At 37.0% G+C, this 26,800-nt stretch overlaps 1 protein-coding gene across 6 annotated transcripts in view; it reads right to left on the bottom strand.

The window, feature by feature from the left end:
- The window catches only part of PUS10 (pseudouridine synthase 10), a 72,698-nt gene that overhangs the window by 5,630 nt on the left and 40,268 nt on the right, over positions 1–26,800 (bottom strand). For all 6 annotated transcript variants that reach the window (XR_009521448.1, XM_060026540.1, XM_060026537.1 and 3 more), the window contains 12 exons: positions 23,843–23,877; positions 20,498–20,609; positions 18,209–18,270; positions 17,867–17,912; positions 15,759–15,823; positions 14,158–14,243; positions 12,977–13,102; positions 8,073–8,129; positions 7,124–7,200; positions 6,975–7,030; positions 5,815–5,932; positions 2,171–2,313 (listed from right to left, as the gene is read on the bottom strand). Coding sequence is in view for 5 of the 6 variants with exons in the window: in XM_060026540.1 (XP_059882523.1) it covers positions 2,171–2,313; positions 5,815–5,932; positions 6,975–7,030; positions 7,124–7,200; positions 8,073–8,129; positions 12,977–13,102; positions 14,158–14,243; positions 15,759–15,823; positions 17,867–17,912; positions 18,209–18,270; positions 20,498–20,609; positions 23,843–23,877 (983 nt within the window). In the remaining variant the exon portion in view is untranslated. The remainder of the gene's footprint in view (positions 1–2,170; positions 2,314–5,814; positions 5,933–6,974; positions 7,031–7,123; positions 7,201–8,072; positions 8,130–12,976; positions 13,103–14,157; positions 14,244–15,758; positions 15,824–17,866; positions 17,913–18,208; positions 18,271–20,497; positions 20,610–23,842; positions 23,878–26,800) is intronic.

Below are 26,800 nucleotides of genomic sequence, written 5' to 3'. Positions count from 1 at the left end.
ATTTTAGTTGTTTGCAATTCTTGCATGGTTAGCAATAGACCTAATTCTTTTTGTGTGTGTTTTCCTCATAGATCTTCAAAATTTCAAAGTCAATGACTGATCCTAGAATTATTCAGATTACCTTAACACTCCTTACACAGAACTCTACTATAATCTTAACAGTATTTTATCTGAAAGATGTGTTTTTGCCAGCATTCAGTAAACACTCATTTAGCATTGTTGTGTCTATAAAGCAGCACTTAGTATAAAAATTAATATAATTTGAATATAAAAAAGTTTATTCTCAGATGATAAATAAAAAGTTAACACCATAATATGCTGACATTATGTCCTCCTCACTTTCTGATAGTTTGTTTACTATACTTTCACCAAATGTTTTGACTCAAGCATAAGGCATATAATTATCTATTAACTGTCTTCTTTGCTAAACTCATAATTACTCAACAATTGTCCTTTTTCTCTCACTTCTTTAGAGGGTGCTACTTCTAAGTAACAATGATGAGGGGAGATGACCAAAAAGCCCCAGAATAACCAGTTAAAAGGTCCAGAATGTTTTTTATGAGGTATAAGTCAAATGAACTACTTCATTATACTGAGCAATATATGAAAAAAATTCACATACTTCTGTGTATAACCACGTGGTATCTAAAGTTTTACCAAATAGGGACTTTCCTGGTGGCGCAGTGGTTAAGAATCTGCCTGCCAATGCAGGGGAAATGGGTTTGAGCCATGGTCCGGGAAGATCCCACATGCTATGGAGCAACTAAGCCCATGCACCGCAACTACTGAGTTTGCGCTCTAGAGCCTGTGAGCCACAACTAATGAGCCCGCGTGCCTAGAGCCCGTGCTCTGCAACAAGAGAAGCCACCACAGTGAGAAGCCCGCATACCACAACAAAGAGTAGCCCCCACTAGCCGCGACTAGAGAAAGCCCATGTGCAGCAACGAAGACCCAATGCAGCCAAAAATAAATAAATAAAATAAATAAATTTATAAAAAAATAAAGTTTTACCAAATAGCCTTTCTTTGCTAATGCCTTAAGTACATGTACATGGCTGGTTCTAAAAATATGTTAATGAGATTGAAAAGACATTAGCTTCTCCATAAGACCATTGCATTTCTTCCTAGCACACCAAAACCAAAGCTGAAATTAGGTAAAAATATGTTTTTAAAATCTGTGATTTCTTTGAAATTCCATCCACATTCCATCTACAATAGGCAAATGTGCTCCATGCCCACTGGTCTAAATAGATCCAAACTGCAAAAATTTAGAAGATTTTAGGAGTAAATAACCTGTACCTGTTTCAGCTTAGTCAGTCCTGGGGTGGAGTAGGGAAAGAAGAGGGGAGAGAAGGTTGATGGGAAAGGAGAGGCAGATTAATTATAGCAATATAGTGAGAATGCTATTTGGTGATTAAAATGACATTTTTCCCTCTATTGTATCCAATAAGTATGTCATTAGTTTTATACTAATTAGAAGGTTTCATGCTTCATGCTATTGGATCACAAAATAATATAAAGCCAAGAAACAAACAAAAACTAGGAGCACCTTTGAAAACTAAACTAAAGCTAAGACTATGGCAGCTCCCTGATACATTTTAACCAGCAACTAAGATATGATACAAAACCACACAAAGCAGGGTAAGTTATGAACAAGTGATCAAACTGGGACTCTTCTCTTGTTCTGGGCCAGTGGCCAAATAATGTGATGGTCTACATGTAAAGTAGGGCCATTCCCATCTACCATCCCTGTTTAATCATTTGGGGCAAATGCTCGAAATGCTGAAAGGACTCAAATGTGGTCATGAATATGTGACTTGCAAAATGTGTAAAGACATGAATCGATGAATGAATCAATTAAAAGTGTTCCCTGAGCACTTACTATGCCCTCAGCACCTCAGCATGATGTGAGACACTAAAAATTTTAAGGTTCACATTGAATTCGCTGCTGCCTCATGGTTTAATATGTCATCTTGAAAAACACAAATTTAATGGGTAAAAACACTCCAGACCAAAAAAAAAAAAAACGAAAAACAAAAAAAGGATTCTTCTCCAGCCCAAACCTTTCCCGAACTGTTCCGAGATAAGGTTGAACCTCTTTTCTAGGGCAGCATGAACTTTCCCAATAGGATTCTGGTTAGATCAGTGCTACACAGACAGTGAAAGGATACGTTCCTGCCTGAGTCTTCAGGTAGAGGCGGAAATGGTGCTCATCCACATAGTGTGTCTCCATGGAGTGAATGATGCGAGTTCTCACAGCCAGGGGCCTCCGGTGAAGGACCCGTAAAGGTGTTTTCTGGTCAATCTTTAAGTCCTAGAGGAGGATATGATAACCATGCATCAGCTTTGCCGCCCAGTGAAGCCCATTTTAGCATCTCCTTTGTTCATCCATGGCTCACTACAGGCACCCCCATCTATCAGTGTCAGGATAGAAACTAATACTATCATAAATTGTATCCTCTAAGGTTCAGACTCTGTGAGACTTCCTATAACCTAGGCCACAATTACTCATTTTCTGGGCCCCAGTATGCCATTAAAAAAAGGCTTTGAAGTAAATGATACCCAAGGTCTCTTTTGCTCTAATATTAACAAATTGATTGGACCCCGGAGTCTTATCCTGCCCTTTAAATAGAGCTCTTCTAAAAGATAATGTTCTTACCTTTTTTTCCCCTAACCCAACAGAGTGACCTAATAGTGGGGATTTCAGACTGAGGTGAGAAATGGTGTAGAAGGTGGGACATGAGCATCACCTGTGTGCCTGGGCAGTGTCCATGTTTTAGCGAGAGCCATATACCTACTCACAGGATTTTTTTTTTTTTGGTTATACAAAAGGATTTATCTGGAAAATTAACAGCTGGATCTCTGTCTAGGGTGGTATTTCCAAATAATAATTACAAATAAGTGTGTACAATAAACCAGGACCTCTCAATATTTGTTAGCCCAGTTCAGGTTACTTGAGAATAATACTGCATGTTTCTTTACAACTCAGGTTTTTAGGGACAAAGTCTTGTTTTTCTCACAATTAGAGATGTCCTTTTATGTCACAAGATATAAATTAAGAAATAGAGGTTGGGCTTCCCTGGTGGCGCAGTGGTTGGGAGTCCGCCTGCCTATGCGGCGGACGCGGGTTCGTGCCCCGGTCCAGGAAGATCCCACATGCCGCGGAGCGGCTGGGCCCGTGAGCCATGGCCGCTGAGCCTGAGCGTCCGGAGCCTGTGCTCTGCAACGGGAGAGGCCGCAACAGTGAGAGGCCCACGTATTGGGGAAAAAAAAAAAAAAAAAGATATTGGGCATAACCAGCAACTCAGGTTCATAAGAACTTTGAATCCTCTGAACTTTCTTGTAGGAACAACTCCTGCCTGATTTACATGATTAGTGAGTGCCTAAAGCCATGCTGAGAAAAGAAAGATTTCTGTCTGGTCTCCCCCTACCAAATTCTGTACCAAGAAAGAAGAACAGGTTCTGACAAAGACTACACTTGAAATGGTATGACTGCTTTTATCAGAGCAGTGAGTCAGTGACTCCTCCTTACGATTCTATAATTCTTTGATTTTTAGAAGCACTTTGCTCTGATGAGATAAGTTGTTTCCACAACGTTTAACATTACTCTGGCCAAAAAGACGAAAAAAAGGACAAGGCTGAATTATTATAGAATCGATAAAGATATGGCCTCCACTTAAGAGCACAGAACCAGCTGGCCTTTAAAGGAGTGACTTGCTAAGGTGTGCCCTTCCCCTCTGTTTCCTTTACCTCGAGTCACTCCCTGGACTCTGACCCAGGAGCAGTCAATGGAGGTACAACTGAGCTAGTAGATGCACCACTGCTTCCAACATAACACTCAGATCAACACAGTTGCGTGTCGTTTTTGGTTGCTTGTGTCTAGCAAATGAAAGGAAACCGCTTTCATGTCCCCATACTGAATTTTCAGAAACACACGTAGGTGACTTTTTTCCTTAGAAGTAGGTTGCCCTTAAAAAAAAGGAGGCAAGTGGTAAATTTGAAGTGACCTTTTCTCAGAATGGGGCAGTAACTCAGTTTTTTTATTTTTGATGCCAATAGGAGTATCTGAAAAATGTTTTAACCCTAACACTTTAAAAAAATTATTAGACGTCACCTAGTCTCATCAGTCCAATTGGGCAGTGGGCCATTAAATCAGACCCTTTCACTACTTAGTGTGTACCTATACCAATCATCTTTCAGCATCATTTCTGAATCAGCTCTATGGCTACTCCCAAACTGTAAATCTATTTTTAAAATGAGTTTTTATTTTCCCCACAGCATTCTAAATGAGCTGTATACATGTACACATGTGATAGAACAGAGGTTTACAAATTTGTTTTGCAATTTTAAGGATATCTGTCTATAGCATAACTATCATCCTAAAGACCCTAGATAATAGGGCCAAAGGCCAGAAGGCCTTAGATTTGGAATCACAGAACCTGAGAAGTGGAGGGCCCACTGGGGATCATCTAGTCCACCCCTCATTTTATAGGTAAACTTCTCTAAGCAGGTTAATGACATGTATGTTTTCACCAAAACACTCATACTATAAACGTTATTTTGCACCTTGCTTTTTTCCGGTAACATCATGGGTGTTCCTACAAGTCCTAGATGTAGACCTACCTCTATCTTTTCTTCCAACAGTTTTAGGCATATATACACACAATAATGTAAATTAAATGGGATCACATGCTGTTTTAGTTTTTTTAAACAGCTGTATAATATTCCAACGTGTTCTACCATTTCCTTATTGAAGGAAATTCACTTTTGTTTCCAGTTTTGTTGTTGATTTTGTCACTCTGAACAAAGTCAACAAACATCCTTGTGCACATATCCTTATGCACTGGAGTTTTATTTCTTGTCCTGCCAGTAGTGGAAGTACTGGGTAGAAGACCAGTCTATTTTTTATTTTTACAGTCACTGCCACATTGTTTTCCAAAAAGGCTGAAACACTTACATTTCTACTGAAAATGTATATAACTAGCCTTCTCCTCCCTCCAACCAACAGGTATTCTTAGTCTCAGAAGAATAAAGTGATGTCTTATTGTTACTTCAATCTGGAGGTGGAACATCTTTTCAAATGATTCTTGGCCATTTGGAGTTGCTCTTTTTTTTTTTTTTTTGCGGTACACGGGCCTCTCACTGTTGTGGCCTCTCCCGTTGCGGAGCACAGGCTCCGGACGCACAGGCTCAGCAGCCATGGCTCACGGGCCCAGCCACTCCGTGGCATGTGGGATCTTCCCAGACCGGGGCACGAAGCAGTGTCCCCTGCATCGGCAGGCGGACTCTCAACCACTGTGCCACCAGGGAAGCCCTATTTACAACATGTTTTATTTATGCACTTAATCTGAGCATCAATTCTATTAGATAAGTTCTATTTTCTATTTCCTTTTTGCAAATGGCCAAATATAATAATAGCATTGCTGAGTGTTTTCTATGTGTCAGATTCTATTCTAAGAGCTTTATATGGCTAACCCCATTTAATTCTTTTAACTAATTTTACAGATGAAGAAAACAGAAGCATAAAGAGGCTAAGCAACTTGTCCAAAGTCACACAACTAAGAAATGCAGAACCAGGATTTGCACCCAGACGATCTGTCCTTGGAGTCAGACTCTTAATCACTAGCAACACTGCTTCTCACACAGGTTAGATGAATTGCCCAGTCATTTAACTAGTAAATGGCAAAGGCAAGATTTAGAACCAGGTCTCACAGTCCCCAAAGCCTATGCGCTATGACTTGTTGGTAATAAACGAGAAGACAAAGGACTCTTTTATAGGCAGTAGAAAAATAAAAGAATTAGAGCACTGAACTACCTTTATGTCATCTAGGAATTCAATGTCCTTCCTCTGTATCGCTTTATTTGTCCATATTAAGGCACTATAGGTCTTGGTCTTTTCTTCTTCACCTTCTTTCATATGACCTATTGCCTCTCTAAACAAAAACAATAAAAGAAAGTTTGTCTGAATATATAAAATACAGACAAGACTTGCCCCAAACTTCCCTTTCTTTAAAAATAGATTTATTGAGATATAATTTACATACAATTCCCCTGTGTAACTGAACGATTCAGTGATTTTTAGTACGTTTACAGAGTTGTGCAGCTATTACCACAATCTAACTTTAGAACACTTTCATCACCCCAGAAGAGAAACTCCGCACCTATTTGCAATCACTTCTCATTCCTCATTTCCCCCAGCCCTTGGCAACCACTTGTTGACTTTCTGTCTCTATAGATTTTCCTACTCTGAACATTTCATATATTAAAATGTGAATATTGTAAAATACACAATAAGTGGTATTTGATGTCTGGCTTCTTTCACTTTATAATGTTTTCAAGGTTCATCCATGTTGCAGCATGTATCCGTACTTCATCCCTTTTTATTACTAAATGATATTCCACTGTATGGATATACCACATTCACATTTTGTTCATCCATAGACATTTGGGTTGTTTCTACTTTTTTGCTATTATGAGTAATGCTACTATAAACATTCATGCAGAAGTCTCTGTGTGGATGTACATTTCCATTTCTCGTGGGTATATATCTAGAAGTGGAACTGCTGGGCCATATGGTTACTCTATATTTAACTTTTTGAGAAACTGCTAAACTGTTTTGCAAAGTGGCACCACTTATAATCCCACAGCAATGTATGAGGGATCCAATTTCTCCATATCCTTGCCAACACTTGTTATTTTCTGTCTTTTTGTGAAGTGGGATCTCACTGTGGTTTTGATTTGCATTTCTCTAATGACTAATGATGTTGATCATTTTTTCATGTATTCACTGGTTATTTTGTGTATCCTTTTTGGAGAAATGTTCACTTAATCATCTCTCCATTTTTAACTGAGTTATTTTCTTATTATTGAGTTGTAGGAGTTCTTTACATATTCTGGATACAAACCCCTTATCAGATAAATGATCTACAACCAAAACTCCCCTCTTGAAAACATCTCCAGTGATCCTACCCTTACCTTGTGACAAGCTGCAAGTCACGGACTTGGATTTTGTTAGACGAGTTATTAATTTTCTGTAGTATTAGAGAAAGAAAAACAATTAGCAACTCTAGTTCAGTTACAGAGTTGCAGAAACATGACAATTTCCATGTCATGAAGTGGTTTACCTGCTGAAGTTCCTTAATTTCTTGTGAAGTGAAATGTACTCTATGAGGATTCACCAGCTCAATTGCAAAGGGCCTTCCTGGCAGCACACACCCCGTCATGAAACAGAAACGTGTTGATGGAGTTAACATTTGGGCTAATGCAAGAGGGTTAGGAGGTGTGAAAAAACGAGTTGAGCTCTAGAGGACTGAAAGTTTAGTGACATGACTACATCTGGGGGAGAGAAGAATGTGTGAAAAGAATCAAGGGGCTGTTTGGGGGCTGCTAAACCCCAGGACAGGCAATATGTAAAAACGACTGCTTTCCCAAAAGTCCATGAACAAGCCTGTGTTAATTACAAAATCAAATCCAAACAGCCACTAATTGACTTGGTTACACTAACGTAATGTTGTCACATGCAGCAATGCCCAGGTATACCAAATTGAAATACGTTCTCCTAGCCTAGTGAAATGAAAAGCTGAGATTCCATGAGAAGAAGGGACTATAAATCTCGAATACCTCAGGATTACTCTCATCATCCTTCTTGTAATGCAACAATGTAAAATGAGAGAAATGAAGGCTAAGAGAGCAGAAGCACTTTTTAAATGAAGACATTTTGCAATTTAAATGAGGTGCATTTTGAAAATTGTACTGGTACTGAAATGTTATTAAAAGGAACAATTAATTATCAAAGTTTTGGAAAAAATCAGGCACCTCTTTGTTAATGCACATAGAAGTCCCTTATAACCTACAGGTATTCAATAAAGATGGCCTCTGAAGAAATGAGCCCTGTTAAAACATAGTCATATAATTTACAAGGGTAGCTCCATAATCCACAAGCCTTCCTCACATGGAGAAGCTCTGGACTCTGCCAACTTTGATTATGACTAAGTGACTACAAAAAAGCTGCTGTCTGAAAAGGGTGATAATCTGAAAGTTAGTTCCAGTCAAGTGATATTGTCACAATCTTACCATTTCCTAATGTTCTCACATCTACATCTTCTCTCCCAGAGGATGAAAAATTAAAGCCTTTGGAAAGCAGATAAAGAAAAAAAAAATCAGAGACATAACAGTGCTAAGACTTTCATTCCCATCCTTTGGTAGAAACCCAATTTGTCTTAAACAATCTACAAGAGAATCCCAAGGAATAGTCATCATCACACCTCTAATCCCAATCTCTACTAAAAATAGCAATGATAATAATAAATACCACTTATTGAGCACTTATTACATACCAGGTACTGAGCTAAAATTCTGCATACATTATTTCATTTAATCCTTACTATAACCTTATGAGGTAGGTATTAAATAAAAGAACACCAAGCTTCTAAAAGGTTAAGTACTTTTCCCAAGGGAACATGATTAAATGGCAGAGCTAGATGTTTCTGATGTCAAAGCCAGACCTTACTTATCATCCCAGCCCACCATTCCATGGGAAAGCCAAAGGCAGAGCACTGTTTGGAGGAAGGCCCCACTACCACCCTGGCTACAAACTTATGGTGAAAAATCTATCTTTCGTCTTTTCCTTAAAACAAAAGAAAACAAAATAAAAACATTATTTGAGAATTAAACTCTATGAAAGGAAGAGGAGGGGGGAAAAAAAGGTTTGATTCTAAAAGGAAATTCATTATGTAAGCAAACCTAAGCTGGAACCACAATATAACTAGTATACATTTTAAGATAGATGGATCATCACAGACTAAAAGCTGCAAATATTGGAATGGGAAAGTGGTCAATACAGTGTGGGTGGGCAGGGGAAGTGGTTCCATGACAACTTTCTTAGATACAGAAATAACTGATGATTTCACCACAGGAAAGATTACCATGAGCAGGCATTATTCTAAGTACTTCATATATGTTAACACTATGAGGTAGATACTATCATTATCCCCATTTTACTTATAAGGAAGGTGAGACAGAGACAGCATAAGTAACGTGCCTAGGATCACATCACTGGTAATTGGTAGGGTCAGGATTTGAACCAGCCTGGCAGTCTGGCTCCAGAGTCTCTTAATCACTGTCTACACTGCACCACCACAAAGACAGCTGGAAGAGCTCAGACTCGTGCCAACTGGGACAAGCAAGACCAATCAGTCCTCTTCTACCAGGGATTGGGAAAGACTAGGATGTTTTGGAAACCCTGGTCAATCCATAGTTCAGCCACTTTGGAGAGCACAAGATGAGGAAGGACAAGATTGCTGGGAAGGACAGACAGGAAAGGTAGAAGGGAAGGAGGGTCTGTACCATTTTGACAGACATTTTTCTCCTAGGAAAGGTTCAATATGCAAAGGTCCCATGTAGATTTTAGAAAAAGGAAGGCTAAAAGGCTTGAAAAGTGCTATAAAAACTACACTGAAGATTAGCTCTTCTTTCTAGGATGTTTAGCTGTGAAGAAAGTAAGATTTCACCCTTCCTTCACCTTTAAGACATCCCTTTAGCAAGTCAAGGCCAACGCTTGTTGGAAACATGGGCTCCAAGCTGTTGCCTGTCACCCACTGCCAAGGTGAAGTGGGCTCTTCTCTGCCCCACATGGCCCAAAACTGTGGGTCTCCCAGAGAGGACCAACCCAGGACTGGTTAGGTAAGGCCTAGGTATCTAAGGTCGGCCTAGAATTCAAGCTGCTCAGAGGTCTGGGTAACTTGTGCAGTGTTAACACCTGGGGACTAGCCAAGAGGGCAGCCATGAGGGGCACAATGTCAGGCTCTTCTCCAGGGGGAGAATCTACACCAGGCAGGTAGTAGGATTCTGCGGACCATTAAGTCCCAAAGAACCCTCCATTCCATGTCTATACTCCATTGTCAAGCAGCTAATAAACCTATAGCAACATCAGCAGCTTCTAGTCAGAGTCAACAGACTCAAGAGTAGTGCTGGATACTACTAGTATGGATACTAGTAGTATCCATCCCTAGTAGTAGGGAAGGATAGCTACATGGAGAGTTCAAAATGGCATCTGGGAAGCTGAAAGATACTCCCTGGGGTGGGGGTGGGGGGCTGTAGTTTGTCTTATACCTGCCCACCTCCATCTCTAATCCAGGCATAATACTGGGGAACCAGGGCCCTACAGTGACTAAGCCATAACCTGTGACTGATAGGGGTGGAGGGAATGAACAGGACACAAAGAGGTAGATCTACTAGTGACTACTCAATCAGACCAGAAATCTCAAATTCATAAATTAGCCCATAAAACTTCCCACAGATTCCAGCCCATCAATAAGAAAAAAGTACAGAAAACTAGGCTCTTGAGAAGTCCAAAGAAACATTAAATCCAGATTAAGGGAGAAGGGGTATTTATTATATCTTTTAGAAAAATGTTGCAAATTTGGACCCTACATTGAGAAATACTTCAGGGGGAAAACTTTAAAAAAATAATTTGCAATTATGAATAATAAATGACAAAAAAAGGAAAAGGAGTCACTGCCTTAAGTATGAGGAAATATATGCTTAAAATTTAGTTGATTTTTCTAAACTCACATTACGCCTTGCCTTATCCCCCTAATCCTGTGAGTTCTACAGACTTCTGCTCAATGGAACAGATATTTCAAACATACAAACAAACAAACAAGGACAAAACCAAGGGCAAGAATGATCAGGAACTGTAAGGGGTTCAATAGTCTGTAGTGGCTCTCATACCTGGGGGCAGATAGACAATGGGACTGAAGGATGGGCAGAGGCCAGATGATGACGGTCTCAGAATATCAAGTTATATAGTTTGGACTTTACCCTGTAGCTAGTCACTGACCAGTTTTCAGCAGGGAACTGACATGACAAATATTTATTCCATAAGTGAAGTAATAAATGTATTAGGAAAACATTTCTTAGACATATTGATTTTGAGAGTGTGTCAAAGTTTTACTTATTAACTAGAGAACTGGCAAGTAGAGAGTATGATGTGTCAGTCTGAAGTGGCTGAGAAACAAGTTTGTATCTCCCACTGAGGGGAAGGAGTACTAGTTACTTCTGCTTTATAGAAGTAGCTAGGCTGCTTCATGCAATACTGGTTTATTTTCATAGAGCTGTAAAGCACAGAGGTACAACAGTCAGAACCATTTTCCCAGAGTTGTCAGATGTGAATCACAGAAGTAACGAGTAATGTATCTGAGAAGCACAAGTTTAGCAAATCGATGCTATTAATCAGGCACTTCAAACAACAAGGTTTTATTTCACGACAAGGAGCCAGTTAGCACAGAGGCCCAGAGGTCTGCTTTTTCTCAAGCGGCTCTTAATAAATTTCCTCAGCACACAATTACAGATGCTAAACACACAGTTTGCTTTATTTTCAGTTTGGAGAAATTTTTTTTCCCTCCTCAAATGGAAAATGACAACAAATCACCTTCATGAAAGATTTCAAGGGGGAAACATATAGCTATTTTAGAGACCCCCAACAGCCCTCTTGGTAATGGAGGCTTCCTTGGGACCCAAATAATCAGAACAAAATCTTGAATTTTCTTACAGAAAGGGAATAAGGTAGCCCCCCCAAAAGAGTTTGAAGGACACTTTTCATGCTAACGCTTTATTTTCACTTCTTCGTAACTTGGGTAAGTCTTAGGAGATAATCAGCGTGTAAATATTAAATCAAGTAGGTAAAAGCTCGTGGCAATAGCCCTTTACAGCTAAGATTTTGAAAAATATTACGTTGCTAGGTTACTTTCTTCTCCATTCAGTAAACAATTCTTAAAGGCCCTTTTTAAAAGGGCCCACCTACCTGATAGGCAACAAATTATAAGAGGGATATGGTTTTTGAAGTGCTTCTCTTTCCTCTTAACAAGCAGAGAGCTGGAAGGGATAGCCATGTCTCATTTTGGTCACCTGCTCGCCATTCCTAAAGCAGGCTTGTCTTAAGGTTTGTGAGAGAAAAAGATGGATGTCTTGGTCTATCTGGTCCTTCAAAAAAGGTGTTCTGGGACTTCCCTGGTGGAGCAGTGGATAAGACTCCATGCTCCCAATGCAGGGCCTCGGGTTCAATACCTGGTCAGGGAATTAGATCCCACATGCCTGCCGCAACTAATAGTTCACATGCCACAACTAAGGAGACTGCCTGACGCAACTAAGGAGCCCACATGCTGCAACTAAGGAGCCTGCCTGCCGCAACTAAGACCCGGCATAACCAAATAAATAAATAAATATTTTTTTAAAAGGTGTTCTAATTATGCTAGGAGACCCACTCCAAAGAGTATGATATACTTACTCATTGTCTACAGTTTCTCCTGATGTACAACGTGGTTTCTTGTGATTGAAATCTTAGTCCCTTTCCTCTAGTCTAATCCTAGGTGAAATCACAAGGTTTTTTACTCCTTTGACCTGATAGCCCTATTGAGCAAAGAAAGCATATGCCTGACAGGATCTGACTCACCCCACAAACCTGGGCTCATTAATACTTAGGAAATTAAAACAACACAACTACTATTAAGTCTTTGTAAAATGGTAGCTATTGATCTATTTTCTCTAGGCCTGAACTTTATTCTAGGCCACTTTAGCCGTTAAGATGGAAGCTGGGCATTTGCCAGTGATTATTCTTGAACAGCACTTGATGTGGAAGCTGTATTTTAATTACCTCATATTCCCAAAAAGAGACAGAGGCTCAAGGTGTCCCAAGGTCAGAGCTTAAGTGCATTCATTTAAAGTAGTTTCAATTGTTTTGAATTTGCCCAGGAAAAAGCGTAATCTTGAGAGAGGAGAGAAATCCTAGGGCACCTTGGCTCAAATCCAACCCAGGGCAGAGGAGCTCAGGACACAGCGGTCCCTGTTCACAGGAAGCTGCCAGCCAAGGGGCCCAGACTTGGTGGTGGTTTACAAAATATAGAAATCTTTCCTGCCACCTTCAAGAAGTCTATTCATGAATGACAATGTAACTAAAATATGGATATTATAACACTTACTCTCTGCTTTGAACACTGTCAAAAGATGGTCTGAAATTAATTCTTCCACTGAAGAGTCCAGCTTCCTTTCTCCGTCAATTATCCAAGGAGTTTGTGGTAGATTCCTGGAGTATTTATTATATCTCCCTGCCAAAGAAATATAAAGGTCACCTGGATGGAATGGTGTGCTTAACACAACAGGATAAAAAGGAAAGCAACAGCTATCTATTGAGTGCCAGTATCCTAGGTGCTATGATATAAAACAAGGTTTAGCCTTCAACTAACTTACAATCTAATTTGGAGAGTCAACACATACACATAATTAAATGAAAAAATTTAAGGTAGCAATAGAAGAGATGGCTAAAGACACGGTATGAATCATCAAATGAGTTCTAAAGGAATGCTCAATATACTTATTAATCTTTTTGGCTGACTGAACAAGTTACAATATTATGGAACACACTATGAATCACTTAAAAAAAGAGCAACTACTGTTTTTATGCCTGGTTAATAACACTCTCAGTGTAATAGTCATTGGTGATAATGTATTCCAAAGAATTCAAATACAGGAAATTTTGAAGTTTTTGTAAGCAAAAAAAAAAACCCTAACAGAATATGACTCACTGTTTTATGAAAAAAGCTACTCCAAGGCAGGTAGCTTTTATTACGCCAGAGCAGGGTATTATACTCAAGACTAAAGAGCAATTTCATTTCAGCTATTACTATGAAACAGCTGTAGCTTTCAAAACAAAAACTGTCTACCCGATTTACCTCTTGGGAAAGTCAATGCAACAATTTCTTTTTCCAGGCAGAAGCCAAATGTTTAGTCATTTTGCAGATAATAAAATAACTTTTTTCAGGATTGATTTCATGTTATAAAACATCCTCTCCCTTCTCCTGACCAGTCTGAGGTCTGTACGTGTACCCATATTTTTACCTGGCCATCTCTGATGAAAACTATTAAACCTGGGAAGTATCATTTCCCTTCAACATGGCATTTTAAATAACAAATCTCCTGAGTGACCCTTAAGAATGCCTACAGAACCTACAATAAACTTGGTTATCAGCTCTAGTTCTCAAAAGAGTTAACTAATCAGAAATTAATAACAACAGTAAGAAGGAAACAGAGGAGGAGTTAGGTGAGTTTTTCAGAAAGCAGAGAAAATTGACAATGTAAGTATATCCTGGACTGAATATTTTACCAGCCACAAAAACAGCACCATGAGCACATTCAATTTCAACAACACTGCATACAGCCTTTGGTGAGTTTGGAGGACAAGGAAACTGCCTGCAAAACAAAATAAATTTTACAGCTACTATTTTCCAGACATGATATTGAAACACATAACTAAGATGAATCAACACTGTCTGAGTTACACAGAGCCTGAGTCTCTCAAGGACTAAGCCTCTCCCTAATTTTAAGTTTTGGAACCATAAGGGTCTCTTAGGCCTCTGGAGTACCACTTTTAATACATGAGAGTGGCACTAAGTAAATAAGGGCTCGCTAATAACATTCATGCTCAGGAGGCCTCATGTTCCCAAATGACAGTTTCCAAAATCAACCTGGAGATTTGGGGAAAAAAATGCATCTATATGTAGTGGCAACCTCTCCAGGTTATTTTGCTATCCATGAACACTTGCTGCTGGCTGACAAGGCCCTCAGTCATTTGGGTAAAGCTGGTGTGCAGTCAGAGACTGGCCACATGAGCATGTCCCACCTATGGCGAGGGTACTCCCAACATTTTTCTCTCTTTTTCCTCTTCATTTCAACTATGACCTTGGGAATCAGACCACAGAGCCAGAAAAAGTGGAATATGGCAGACTCTGTCCTTTAGCTAAGAAACTTCAATCCAGCTGAGGACAGACCAGAAAGAGCAATGCATGGCTTTATTCTCTGTCCACCATCTGAGAAATTCCAAAGCCATGGAATGGAATCTACCTGTAAATGACTAGGTGTGGACTTAATCCAAAATGCTTGTCTTAAAGTTTTCATTCCGTTTCCCAAGATGTCTTAACAAAGAAAGCACTTAGAAACTCAGGAACTATTGCTTGTAGAGAGTAACTGTCTTTACTTCCTAAAGTTTAATAGGTAATTCCCTGGCAGTCCAGTGGTTAGGACTCTGTGCTTCAACTGCAAGGGGCACAGGTTCAATCCCTGTTCGGGGAACTAAGATCCCACAAGCCATGCAGCGTGGCCAAAAAAAAAAAATTTTTTTAATAAAAATATTTCCATTCTGAGACTCATGTTTAGTCAGAAAAATATATGAAACCTTCGTCATAACTTCTTCTGGAAGGATAACTATGATAATATTTTATTAAATAAAATGAACACACTGAGAATTAAATCTAAGATTTACTGTAGTTCAGTATATTTTAACAAGAAAGGAAACTCAGGAGCCCTTTTCTCCCTCTTCTGGAGATGTACAATAACAGGAAATCCAGGACAAGGGATGTAATGGGGCCAGTAGTAGGCTGGAGAATCAGGAAACCTGGCTCTATGTCCACTCTCTATTGCCCAGTTGAAATCTTAGGCAAGTCAACTCCCTCTTTGGACCTCAATATCCTCCTCTAAAAGATAAAGAAGTTGGACATGATTCATAAATTCAAATATTAATTTGACATTTACTGAACACCACTACATGCCAGATACTGAGCCAGGGATTGGGGATATAATAAAGATTAAGACACAATCCTGTTCCCTAAAATATATCCAGTCTTGTTTTAGAGATAATCCAGATTATTTCTAACATTCCCTTTATTCTAAAATTCCATGATTATTTCTTGTTACTATAATTCTACTTACTTGCGGAAATCCTCTTCTTTAATCTTATTCAAAGCTTTCATAACTGCCATTCTAGTGAATACTGACTATATAGGGTAAAATGAAAAGAAAAGACATTTTATCACCCATATAAGAAAACATCAGAGTTGAAACAAAGAACATGGTTGGAGAAATTATATCATTTTAAACCATACTTAAAAGGGAGAAATACTTAATAACTTCAAGAAAATAAATGAAGCACAAGTGTTCATACTGTCAGTTCTGTGATTGGTAGACCCTATAACCCTTCTCTTCAATCTAGTCTATGTCTATAATACCAGGTGGATCTAGCAGAATGTCTTCTTCACTGCACTCTCCCATTCCCCTCAAAATGTGGTATTCTTCAAATACAAAAATGATGACATTGCAGGAAATGTGCTTTGAATATTTTTTCCTAGACCTCAAAAGAAATTTAGACTGACCCATCTATCTTTTCTTCCCTACATCCCTCAGGGGCCACGGTATATAGTTTAGGAGTTGGCTGCCAGGGTAAGGGGTAAAACAGAGCCAACCAGCCTGACTTGGCATCTAGCAATTCAATATCACTCACCAACCTCTGAGAAAGTAAATTAATCCACTATACTGAATTAAAGGGCATCTACAAATGTCCCACTCTGGGTTTTTTAAAATAAGAAAAGCCAAACCTCATGGTAGACATACTAGAACTAATTAGTGCATATATTTGTGGTCACTATGATAAATCACAATTATTTCTTCTGTTACGAGAAATTATACTTGACTGAAAAGAAGAATAATGTAGGTATCTAAACAGTTTATCATCAAAAAACTGATTTTCTAAACCATATTCTGGGGAACCCTAAGGTGTCCTAGGGTTAGAATTAAAAATTAAGTGCCTGCTTGTTAAGATATGAAATCTTAGGCCTGAAAGAATCTCAAAAGGTCATTCAAATTATTCCCAGCCATAAGGCAGGAAAACTACATTTAAGACTATACAACACCTACTGGCCAAATGGCGTGGTGTCCATGATCATTTGACAAAAACTTCCTTACTCTATTATTTGATGCTGGTACTTATATACTTCCTCAAAGATAACAAAAAATAAAACTAGATCTTTAATATAAATATGGCTTACAGCTCATTTGGGCAGAGCTTCCCAATTGGTATGGCAAAGCATACCACTGGGCTACAGTTGTGCCCAGATCCCTCTAGTTCACCAGGGCTGAGGGGCAGGGCCTGGAACAATGAGAACCCCCAGGCCTATTGCTTACAACTTAGAGCAACTTCATCTGTTAACCTCAGGGTGCTGGCCAAACATGGTAATGTTCTAGGTATACCATGATGTGAGAAAGGGAGGCAAGAAGTGTTTTAGGCTTCCTGCATTTCTGATTATTTCCACACAGGGTATTTGGCAAATGTTACAAACTCCCCAACCCTCCCCTCCCACCCCAGGCAAGAGGAAAGACCAAAAGATGTATCTTTGGCAATAAACTTATATTCTTTTTAACAACCACAACAGCAAAATGGACGTCGGTAAAACTAGGAATGCCTGAGTCTACACAAAACCAGCTAAGTAACTGGGGTGTGAAAGCTTGCCAATATCATGCCATGCTATTCTATCCTGGCATAATAGAAACTAAAAGTACATGCTAACTAATTTTTCTCATTAACATGAAGACCAGCTCACATCAGACAGTAAAGGAGAGTTTAAATAAAATACCTTTTGGCAAATGTAGCCTGAAATAGGCTCTATTAATTCAGGACTGTTCTAAATAAAATAATTTACTTTGGATTATATTTTCAAAACACCGATTTCTAGAAAATAAATATTAGACAAAAGTTTGGAATGGTGATGATACTGAACAGGTATTTTCCCAGATGACATAATCTTGGGGAAACAATCCAGACACTGACACAAGCATGAGAACATTTGTGTGTTATGACTTCCCAGCCAAAGGCAAAGGTGTTGAGAATTGAAAAAATGGAAATAAATGTAGCAAATGGAAATATTTAAAGACTGATTCTTAGTATAATAGATTGCCAACATTTCTAATGCATATCCTTTTTGTTGTTAATTTGAATATTCAGCTCAGACAAAACTCACTAAAGAGTAAGAAGCAGGAATCCTTACCTGTTTGTTTTTGGCTGGCTTGAAACAATCTGGGCATATCGCACGTCTAAGTAAAATTCAAGGTAATATAAAAGATTAATGAGTTTATTTTGGGGAGGATAAAATTCAAATATATTTTATACAACATGGCTGCTAAATTCAGGATATCAGAAGCAGACAAAATGAATCCCTCTATGAGCTGCATTGGTTTGTCTAGACCCTTATGTCAGACAGCTCACAACCTACTAAGACATGACAAGTTCTGACAGGCTCATTAGAAAGAAGAGCAATACTATTTTCATGAAAATCAAAAAATATTAACAATGTTGCACAATTGGCATTGTTGTTTACATTGTAACTTACAGGAAGTGGCAATCCTCAACTGTTTCTGGGTGAGCAAAGACCACACTCACTTCAAACAAGCTCTAAAAATTATAAAGACAGTTTAAAGATGAGCAAAAGGAAACTAACATCTAACAACTTATGAATGGAAACAGAAATTAACTCTCAAAGACTGGCTCAGAAAAAGAGTGACAAGAAAAACTGGAAATACTACTGTTTTCAAATCAGCTTGTTCACAGGGCAGCTGTAAAGGAAATCATCTTTTTTTTTTTTTTAACTTCTAAAACTCAATCATCAGTGATCCCACAAAAAACAAGTTTAAAACAAATTTTAAAATAAATTTGTATGATTTTTTGTACATGTATACATTTTTGTACAAGTATATTTTTTCTACATGTATAAATTTTGTATAAGATTATACAAAATTCCACACTGAGAAAAATATATAAATGTACAATTAGGTATGAAGATGAATGAGAATTCAGGGAATTGGAAAGGGATAACTGAAAGAAATGAAGAATTACTCCTGTCAGTACTATGATTAGAATTATTAGCAAAGCAAATAGCACTTTATGCACATGCTTAAAAACTCTGTATGAGGCTTGTTTTAAGTGCTCAAACTTCTTAACGGATTTGACTTTTAAAAGCAAGATCTTAATTTTTTGTTTTATTAAAAAAGTGATCATAATAAATTATAAAATAATCAAACAGGATGGGTTTTCAATCCCATTCCACTGAGGTAGAACCAGTAACAGTTTGGCATGTTTCCTTCTAGCCATTTTTATGAATATAAACATAAATGTATATACTTCTTTGTATATTAAACAGACTTGGAAAATTGCTTAATTCAATTAATATTGCATCATGAACATCTTTTCCACTCTAGGGACTGTTGGACGTTTAAGTTGTAGTTAAGTTTTTTCTGTTTTTAAAAAATGCCACAATGAACATCCTTGTACACAAAAAAGCACAAGTTCATACTCTATGTACATTTACCTCCATGGAGATTATACAAAATTCTATATACATTTACCTCCATGGAGATTATACAAAATTCCACACTGAGAAAAATATATAAATATCATACCATATAACAATTTTTCCTTTTTTATTGTGTTCTATATTTTCTGATTGCATTGGATCGTCAGCAGGCCTATTAGCGACTCTATAATCACAATAGTGAATAGCTAAATTTTTGCTCTAATCTACAAAATAAAATTAAAATTGCAACACATTCTTTTTACTCAAGAAAACTTCATTCATCCTGAATCCATTAGAACATTACCGCATCTTTTGTTTTTTATTTTCTGTTCTCACTGATTCAACATGTAAAATTATCTGTGCTTCAAACTGAAATTTGAGGTTAAAATATTTTGCATCAATGACTTCTCTAATTTCCAAAGTACTTTCATCACCTCATTTCCTCTTCATACTATCGGTGAAGTGGTTTTATTCTCTATTCTGTTAGTAGTCAGTTTAAAGGACAGAGCTTACTCTTACTAACAGAGGGAAACAGAGCTATGTAATTCAGAACGAGGAAAATTTTTTAATTACTTAGCTTTGAAAGATGGTTTTGTGACTTTACTTGAATAGGGGTGTGTCTGATATTCAGGGAATTTCCTTCATGCAAAATGATGAAGCAATGAGGCCATACTATTAAAGTCTAATTTAAGAGGAGCTGGGAATATGTCCTGTTTCCATCTCTGGAAACCTATTGAACTCTTCCCTAAAATTCAATCCATTTCAAAGGCTGAGGCAAGGTCTGCCTTGGAATAGGGGAGATGGTAAGTGTTCTGGTTTCAAAGGCAGTCTGCTTAAAATTAAACAGAGGGACCTGAGATACCAACAAGGTGGGATAGGTTGAGCCCATGCTCACTGTAGTTGAATAGGGTCTGTCTGCATATTTGAAAACAAAACTAGCCACAGATAACCAAAATTAAATAGTCTAGAGCTGACTCCACACTTGTTCCTAGTTATTTATGTTTAGCTTTGTATCAGTAAATCTATCTAATTAAACTATAAATATACTAAAGGCAAAGATTCACTTCTAACCTTTTAAGGTCAATTAGGATACACTGCACCTGTTATAAGTGTCTTGGATCACAAAGAAATCTTTAAAAAAAAAAAAGAAACAAAGAAAAACTTTAACCTCAATTTAAGACTGTTAGAAATTAACATTTTAAAATCTTAAAAATCCTTCATTGGATTATTGAAAGAGAAGATTCTTTTGGATAACCAAAACTCTGCCATTTAATGAAATAAAACTAGTAAAACCACAGAATAAAATTAAAAATGCTGATGACCCAATACCTTTCCATCAATGGGAACACCCAGTTCCTCTGAAAACAGGGGGTGAGTTATCCATTTGTAGGCTTCTTTTAGCTGAACTGTATCATTTCTTTCCAGCGACAGACTCTGCTTTCTGAATAACATAAAAATTAATTCACTGACATGATAAGCTTCATTTTTATGAAAGTAAGAATTTATGTGATTATTAAAAAGTATATATTATTGAGTGCCTACTATGTCCCAGGCACTATTGTACACATTAGATAGAAAGCAGAGACCAAAGCAGACAAAAATTCCTCAGTTCATGGACCTATATTCTAGTAGAATCAAGAAACTGCTTTTTTTTAATGGCATATAAGACAGTTTTTGAAGCTTCAAAGACAAAAGCATACAAATGAGGTTTTTCTGAGATAGAATTGCCAGATTCCAGGATTTATACATCAGAAGATGGAAAGGTGGAATACAGAGGATTATTTATTGCTTAGAAACTACAAACTGTGTATTACAATAATCTCAGACCAAAAATGTTTGTATCTACTCTCTTCCTGATAATGGGGGCTTACTTTTGGGAAATCAATGTAAAAGCTGTACTTCTCTTTACTGGTAAAGAAGAAGTATCAAATCCTAAAGTATCAGTGTTCTAGAATGCTCATCAATTTAACAACATATAAATATCTCAATAAATATTTTACATTCCCCCAAAATCTACTCATGAGCCAATAAATAGGTTTGGGGAAGTCCCAATTATGAGTTCTAGCTTTTAGTTTGTAACCTAAAATGAGATAGAAAGGAACTGAAGAAAAAGGAAAGAAAAACATGGTATGGTAATATTTAAACAGTCCTACTCTGCAGTATCACTATTAAACAGGCTGTATCATTCAAATAATTAAAACTTCAAATCAGTCCTATAGCTATTTACAGGACTGCTTTTAACAAGAGAGGTGTTTAGGCCAACTTGCGAATCATTTCTTTCAATGTCCTATTTTCACTATTAGAAAGGACAATATAGTCAATATCCATTGTAATTTAATTCCTCAAGACCAAAAGACACTAAGAATTACAGGTAGAAAACAAAAAATAATTTAGCTAATGGCTAAACTTAATTGATCTAAATACACACACACACACACACACACACACACACACACACACAAAGACCACTGTCCCTCTAAAAAATGCAAATTAAGAAATAGTTGATCTACCCATTCTTATCCAGCTGAGAATAAATGGTTAAACAGAGTGCTTTCATATGCTTTGGGATTGTGGTTTAACAATGAAATACTCTGATAAGCCCTACATCTGACAAAAAAATTAAGTTACTTCCTTACACTTAAGAACTTATTCAAACACTGAGCGTTTTAGCTTCATAAACTGTTCCTAGTTCTCTATCAGAAACATTTTAGAAATTTTCAGACTATCTTGATATTGTATCAACAGTTTAACTAATGATGTTTGCATAAAATAGCATCGCAGTTGAAAAGTAAATAATTAAGGTATGAGCACACATTTTAAAGAATAAAAAGGTGAAACAGAAAACACAAGAATGGAAAACCCTTTAAAAATTGTTTAGACTCTAGAGAGTACAAAGGATTGTAGCCAAAGCCAATCCTAAAAATGGATTAAAACATTACTCATTATATATTTAAGAAAACTGATACTTTAAGTCCCTCATGTCTCTGAAAAACATTTAAAGCACGTTAATCCAGTTTAAAAACTTCAACAGTAATTTTTTCCTTCCAGATTAAAGAGCTATAAGAAAGCGTTAAGAGACATTTTGGAAACCTTAACCTCACATTTAAGGCAAAAATATAATACTTAAAACTCCATATTTTCAATCCTGCAAGTTGAATGTGGCTAATAGCTTTTCTAATATAATTTAGGGTGAATGTTTTCACAAAGGTCCTTAGCTTATGGCTGATGGTCCTTTAGGGGAATCAGTAGTCATTAAGGTAAATTCAGTACCAATTTAATACTTAGTAACTGCATTTCCCTCTTTCCTCTGCTAGATAACTAATGATGAGGATATTAATTAGGATCACTTTTGCTATAGATACAACAGGATAACCATTCTAAAGCAAATATGAACCAAAATATCCAATACATTTTTTCCTAAATTCCTTGAATCAATTCTTTAACGGCAATTCCTCCACAACCTTTTGATATTAGAATGAACTAGGGACACTGAGAGAAAAGACTACTATTCTATATTTTTTTCTGTTCTAGTATCCCTATATTGATCAGGATCTTTTGGAAGAACTAAGCTTAGTTTAAAATCCTTCAATAAGAAATAACAACAGCAAGCAAGATAGACGCAAACTGGAAACATTTAAAAAATAGCATGCTCTGACTTGACTATGCTAACAAATTTCTCATAGGATCAAATTTTATTATGCCAGAATCACAAGCATTTGAGACTAATTTAACATAACCTAACAGAACCCCCAAACCTTTAATAAATATGTGGTTATTACCCTTTTAAAAATGCAGATGTGAAATACAACACACACAAAAAAGCCAAATCAACTAATTTTCTATAAAACACCAAGTATGAGATTCTGATACAGAAATTTATACTTCTCTCTGTGGTTTTCTTTCCAGAGTACACAGGAAACTCCAGTAGTCACATGGTCCTTTTCATACTGGTATAAAATTTTTAATTTCAAAATCCAGAAAGCTCTGGGAAATTAAAGATTTTTTCCTTAACTCAGTTGGCAACCAAACTCTGACTTGAACATGTGAGGCTATTTATTTAGACTTTGTTTATCAAATTTATTGTGACTATTCATATATTTCACTGCAGAAATAGTAATGTTTGATTATATAGTACTATCCCAGACTCTGGAGGAGATGGGTATATTATATATGGTATTTATACTGCATTATATTTCTAAAGTCTAAAAAATTCTAAATTTCAAAACACATTTGGCACCAAGGGTTTCAGATAAAGGATTGTGGACCTATGTTTTCTATGTCTTATCTATGTATAAACTCACTGTTGTTCTGCCTTAACTAGGACTTTACTATGTATCTTTTATAGCATAATTAATTTTATAATTTAGTTTCTAAAACCAGTATAAAATGTGTTCCTTTAAAATAAGTTGCCAAACTACATGCATTTACATTCATGATAAATCTACCAAAAAAAAATGAGTCTGCTTTAATAGACTACTAATATGCTGTGCAAATAAACCAATTAAACAAGGTTAACACCTTAAATATACACAATAAAAATTTCCTCTTTGTGCCAATTTCTCTAGCAGCTAGTGAACTCCCTCTAAAAAAAGAGATAGTAGTAGTAAAAGTACTTTAAGAATCAGGTAGCTTATATTTAAAGGGTAGTAAAAATTCCCTACCTAAATTACTTACCCCATTTCCTGTTTTACCAGCAACCATGCAGCATGCTGTAGGCAATTTAGTCACACCCAGAAAGAAAAGGGAAAAAATGTTCATTGAAATTTGGTTCCAACATCATTAGTAAACTGCTTAAGTAATTGGCTAATCAAACTCTCCTTTTCAGGAGAGGAGTTAGTGTTCAGAAATGCAGCAATGACCTCAATCTCATTTAAAATCAGAAGTGAGGTAAGATGCCACTTTGTAGTGCTGGCTTGCTGTGGCCTATGAATTCAACAGTGGTATCCCCCTCCTCCCCACAGATTTCTATTTCTCATTAATGAGTTACAAGTGTTTTTTAATATGGGTAGCTTATATATATATATTTAAATATCTTACTATTTCATAGGGGAAAGTTCAAAGTAATTGAGGAGTACATACTATGTCTCCAAAGAAGGACTCAGTTTTTTTTGTTTTTTTAATAGAGCTAACATTTTTAACTCTAATTAATGATATCCACATGTAAGTGTTTAGGAGTAAAATGTGCTAATGTCTATAACTCACTTTGAAATACAACAAAAACTAAGATGGGTGGCTGGATAAATTGATAGGTATATAATAAAGCAAATAAAGAAAAATAGCAACAAGTATAGAATCTAGGTGGGTATATGGGTGTTCACTGTACAATTCTTTCAACTTTAATATAGTTTTGAAAATTCTCATAATTAAATGCTAGGGAGAATGTTCTGGGAAGGATTAATAAAAAACTGAAAAAGTTGCTAAAATGAAAACAATAACATTCACAATCATGGTCATTATGAGGATTAAGTGAAATTCATATAAAATGCTTTGCATGGTAAGTGTGTGACACTAAGATTTCTCAGTTTGCCATTAGACTCCCATAGCTTTCACCTTAAAGAAAGGTAATACATGGCCTGCCTTGTATATACAGCATTCTGTGAACATGACAGAAGCATACGTGTGTAAGTCAATAAAATGCCATAAGTAGTCTCTGCTTCTACATGTCACAAAAATGGCCAGTCACATCCACTTCAAGACCTGGAGAAAGAGAGGGACAGAGAGAGCAAGACACAGAGAGAGAGAGACAGGGAGACAAAGACAAAGAGAAAGAGACAGAGAGACAGAGAGAGAGAGAGACAGCTTTTGTTGTTCATATGTAGAACCCTGTCCTTTTAAACTTCAAGTGGCTGGTGGGGCACCAGAGACTGCTAAAGACTTAGGATCATTTGGAAACATTATGTGCATTACTTTGTTCAGACATGAGCCAAGCAGAATAAATTAATCACTAGCTAGGTAAGAACTAGAACTGTTCCCAATGCCTAAATGTCTCATCAGTACCTTCCGATCTGTTAGTTTGTTTACTTTGCTAGCTCAAACTAATACCATTTATAGCGCTGCAAGACCCCTTCCTTCTTGCCTTCCATTTACTCAAGCTCTCTCTGAAAGTGCATGGGCATGGTGTAATACACAAATTATGAGTTGTCAGAAGACCTGGCTTTAGGCTTTACCAGATTTCTGGCACTCTGTTTCCTAATGTATAAAATAAGAGAGTTACACTAAGATGATTGTAATTTAAAATTTTCTGGATGGCTAAAGGTCATCATTAATGGACATTACTTAGTATACTGTTTTGTAACAGGGGCTATTAAGACTTATAGGACTTTGAGATCATAGAAAAAATAAATAATAAAAAAATAAATCGACTAAAGTTGAAACCTTGTATTCAATGTTACCCCACCTTCCTTCAGCCTCCATACTTTATTTAACAGATCAATAAATACTTGTTTCCTCATCTGTAAAGGGATATTAATACTCCCCTTGCAGAGATATTATAAGGATTTAATGAAATTATGTATGTAAAGAATCAAGTAAGATTCCTGGCATGTACTTAATAAATGGTAACTATTACTGTCATTTTTGAATTAAAACCTTATCTGTATTTCACAAGTAATAAAATTATTATCCCTTTAAAGACTTAAAAGGCTTGATCCCTTTCCCTCATGTCCCAAACTGCTCTGCTATAAGTAGTTCTGGAACCTCCCTCATCAATGAAACCCTCATGGGTATCTGAGTTATAGAGAACTATCTGTCCTTTTTTTAAGGGAACTCAGACTCTTCTGTCCTTTTATGTTGACCTTTTTCTCTCCTCTTTTGAGGCAAACTCTGTTCCCTATGGTCACTTCCAGATGATGCCATCAAGTCTGTAATCTACCTGCCATCCTCTGATTATAAAGTAGGGTAGAACTGGAGGTTGCCAAGGGAAACCAGATTACCTTTGTAACATGTAAAATTAAATCAAATGTCTTCAGTACCTGAGATTTGTTAAAGGGTTTTTCCTTCCTAATCCTTTGCAGGCTCCCTGCTTAAGCATGCCAGCAGGTTGAACTGAACTAATCACACAGCAGGGGCTGGAAACCTGAATCCCAAAGTAGTCAGTGTTGCTCAATTATTCAATTTTTATCACGTGCTAATAATGCCTTGGACCTGCTTCTGCTGAGGAAAAAGAAGTACATTTCCCCCTTTCAGTCACCAAGATAATTTTAATAAATGTTCTTTTCCTTAGTGGAAAAAATTCATTCTCTAGAGTAAGCAATTTAATTCTTCCTCCCCAACAGAACCAAATGGCATTAAAGTTATCAAGTTTAATCAAATTTGATACCAAAGGCAGCATGTCACCTCCTGAAAATTCAGAAACCACAGAATTTAATCCTGGGCTCAGCTTTGTTAAATGGGGCAGTTGAATAACGTGCTTGCTAAAAGTGCTTGTGCACTCTGGCCATACACAGACATACAGACACACACACATAAGCATATACCTGTATACACACATCATGGAAACTCTATGCCTGGGAATTTTTTTTTTTTTTTCCTTTTTATTTTTTGGCTGCGTTGGGTCTTTGTTGCTGTGTGCGGGCTTTCTCTAGTTGTGGCGAGCAGGGGCTACTCTATGTTGCAGTGCACGGGTTTCTTGTT

The sequence above is a fragment of the Delphinus delphis genome, chromosome 12, assembly GCF_949987515.2.
Source record: "Delphinus delphis chromosome 12, mDelDel1.2, whole genome shotgun sequence".
Classification (NCBI taxonomy): Eukaryota; Metazoa; Chordata; class Mammalia; order Artiodactyla; family Delphinidae; genus Delphinus; species Delphinus delphis.
This window is presented reverse-complemented; position numbering and strand designations above follow the sequence as displayed.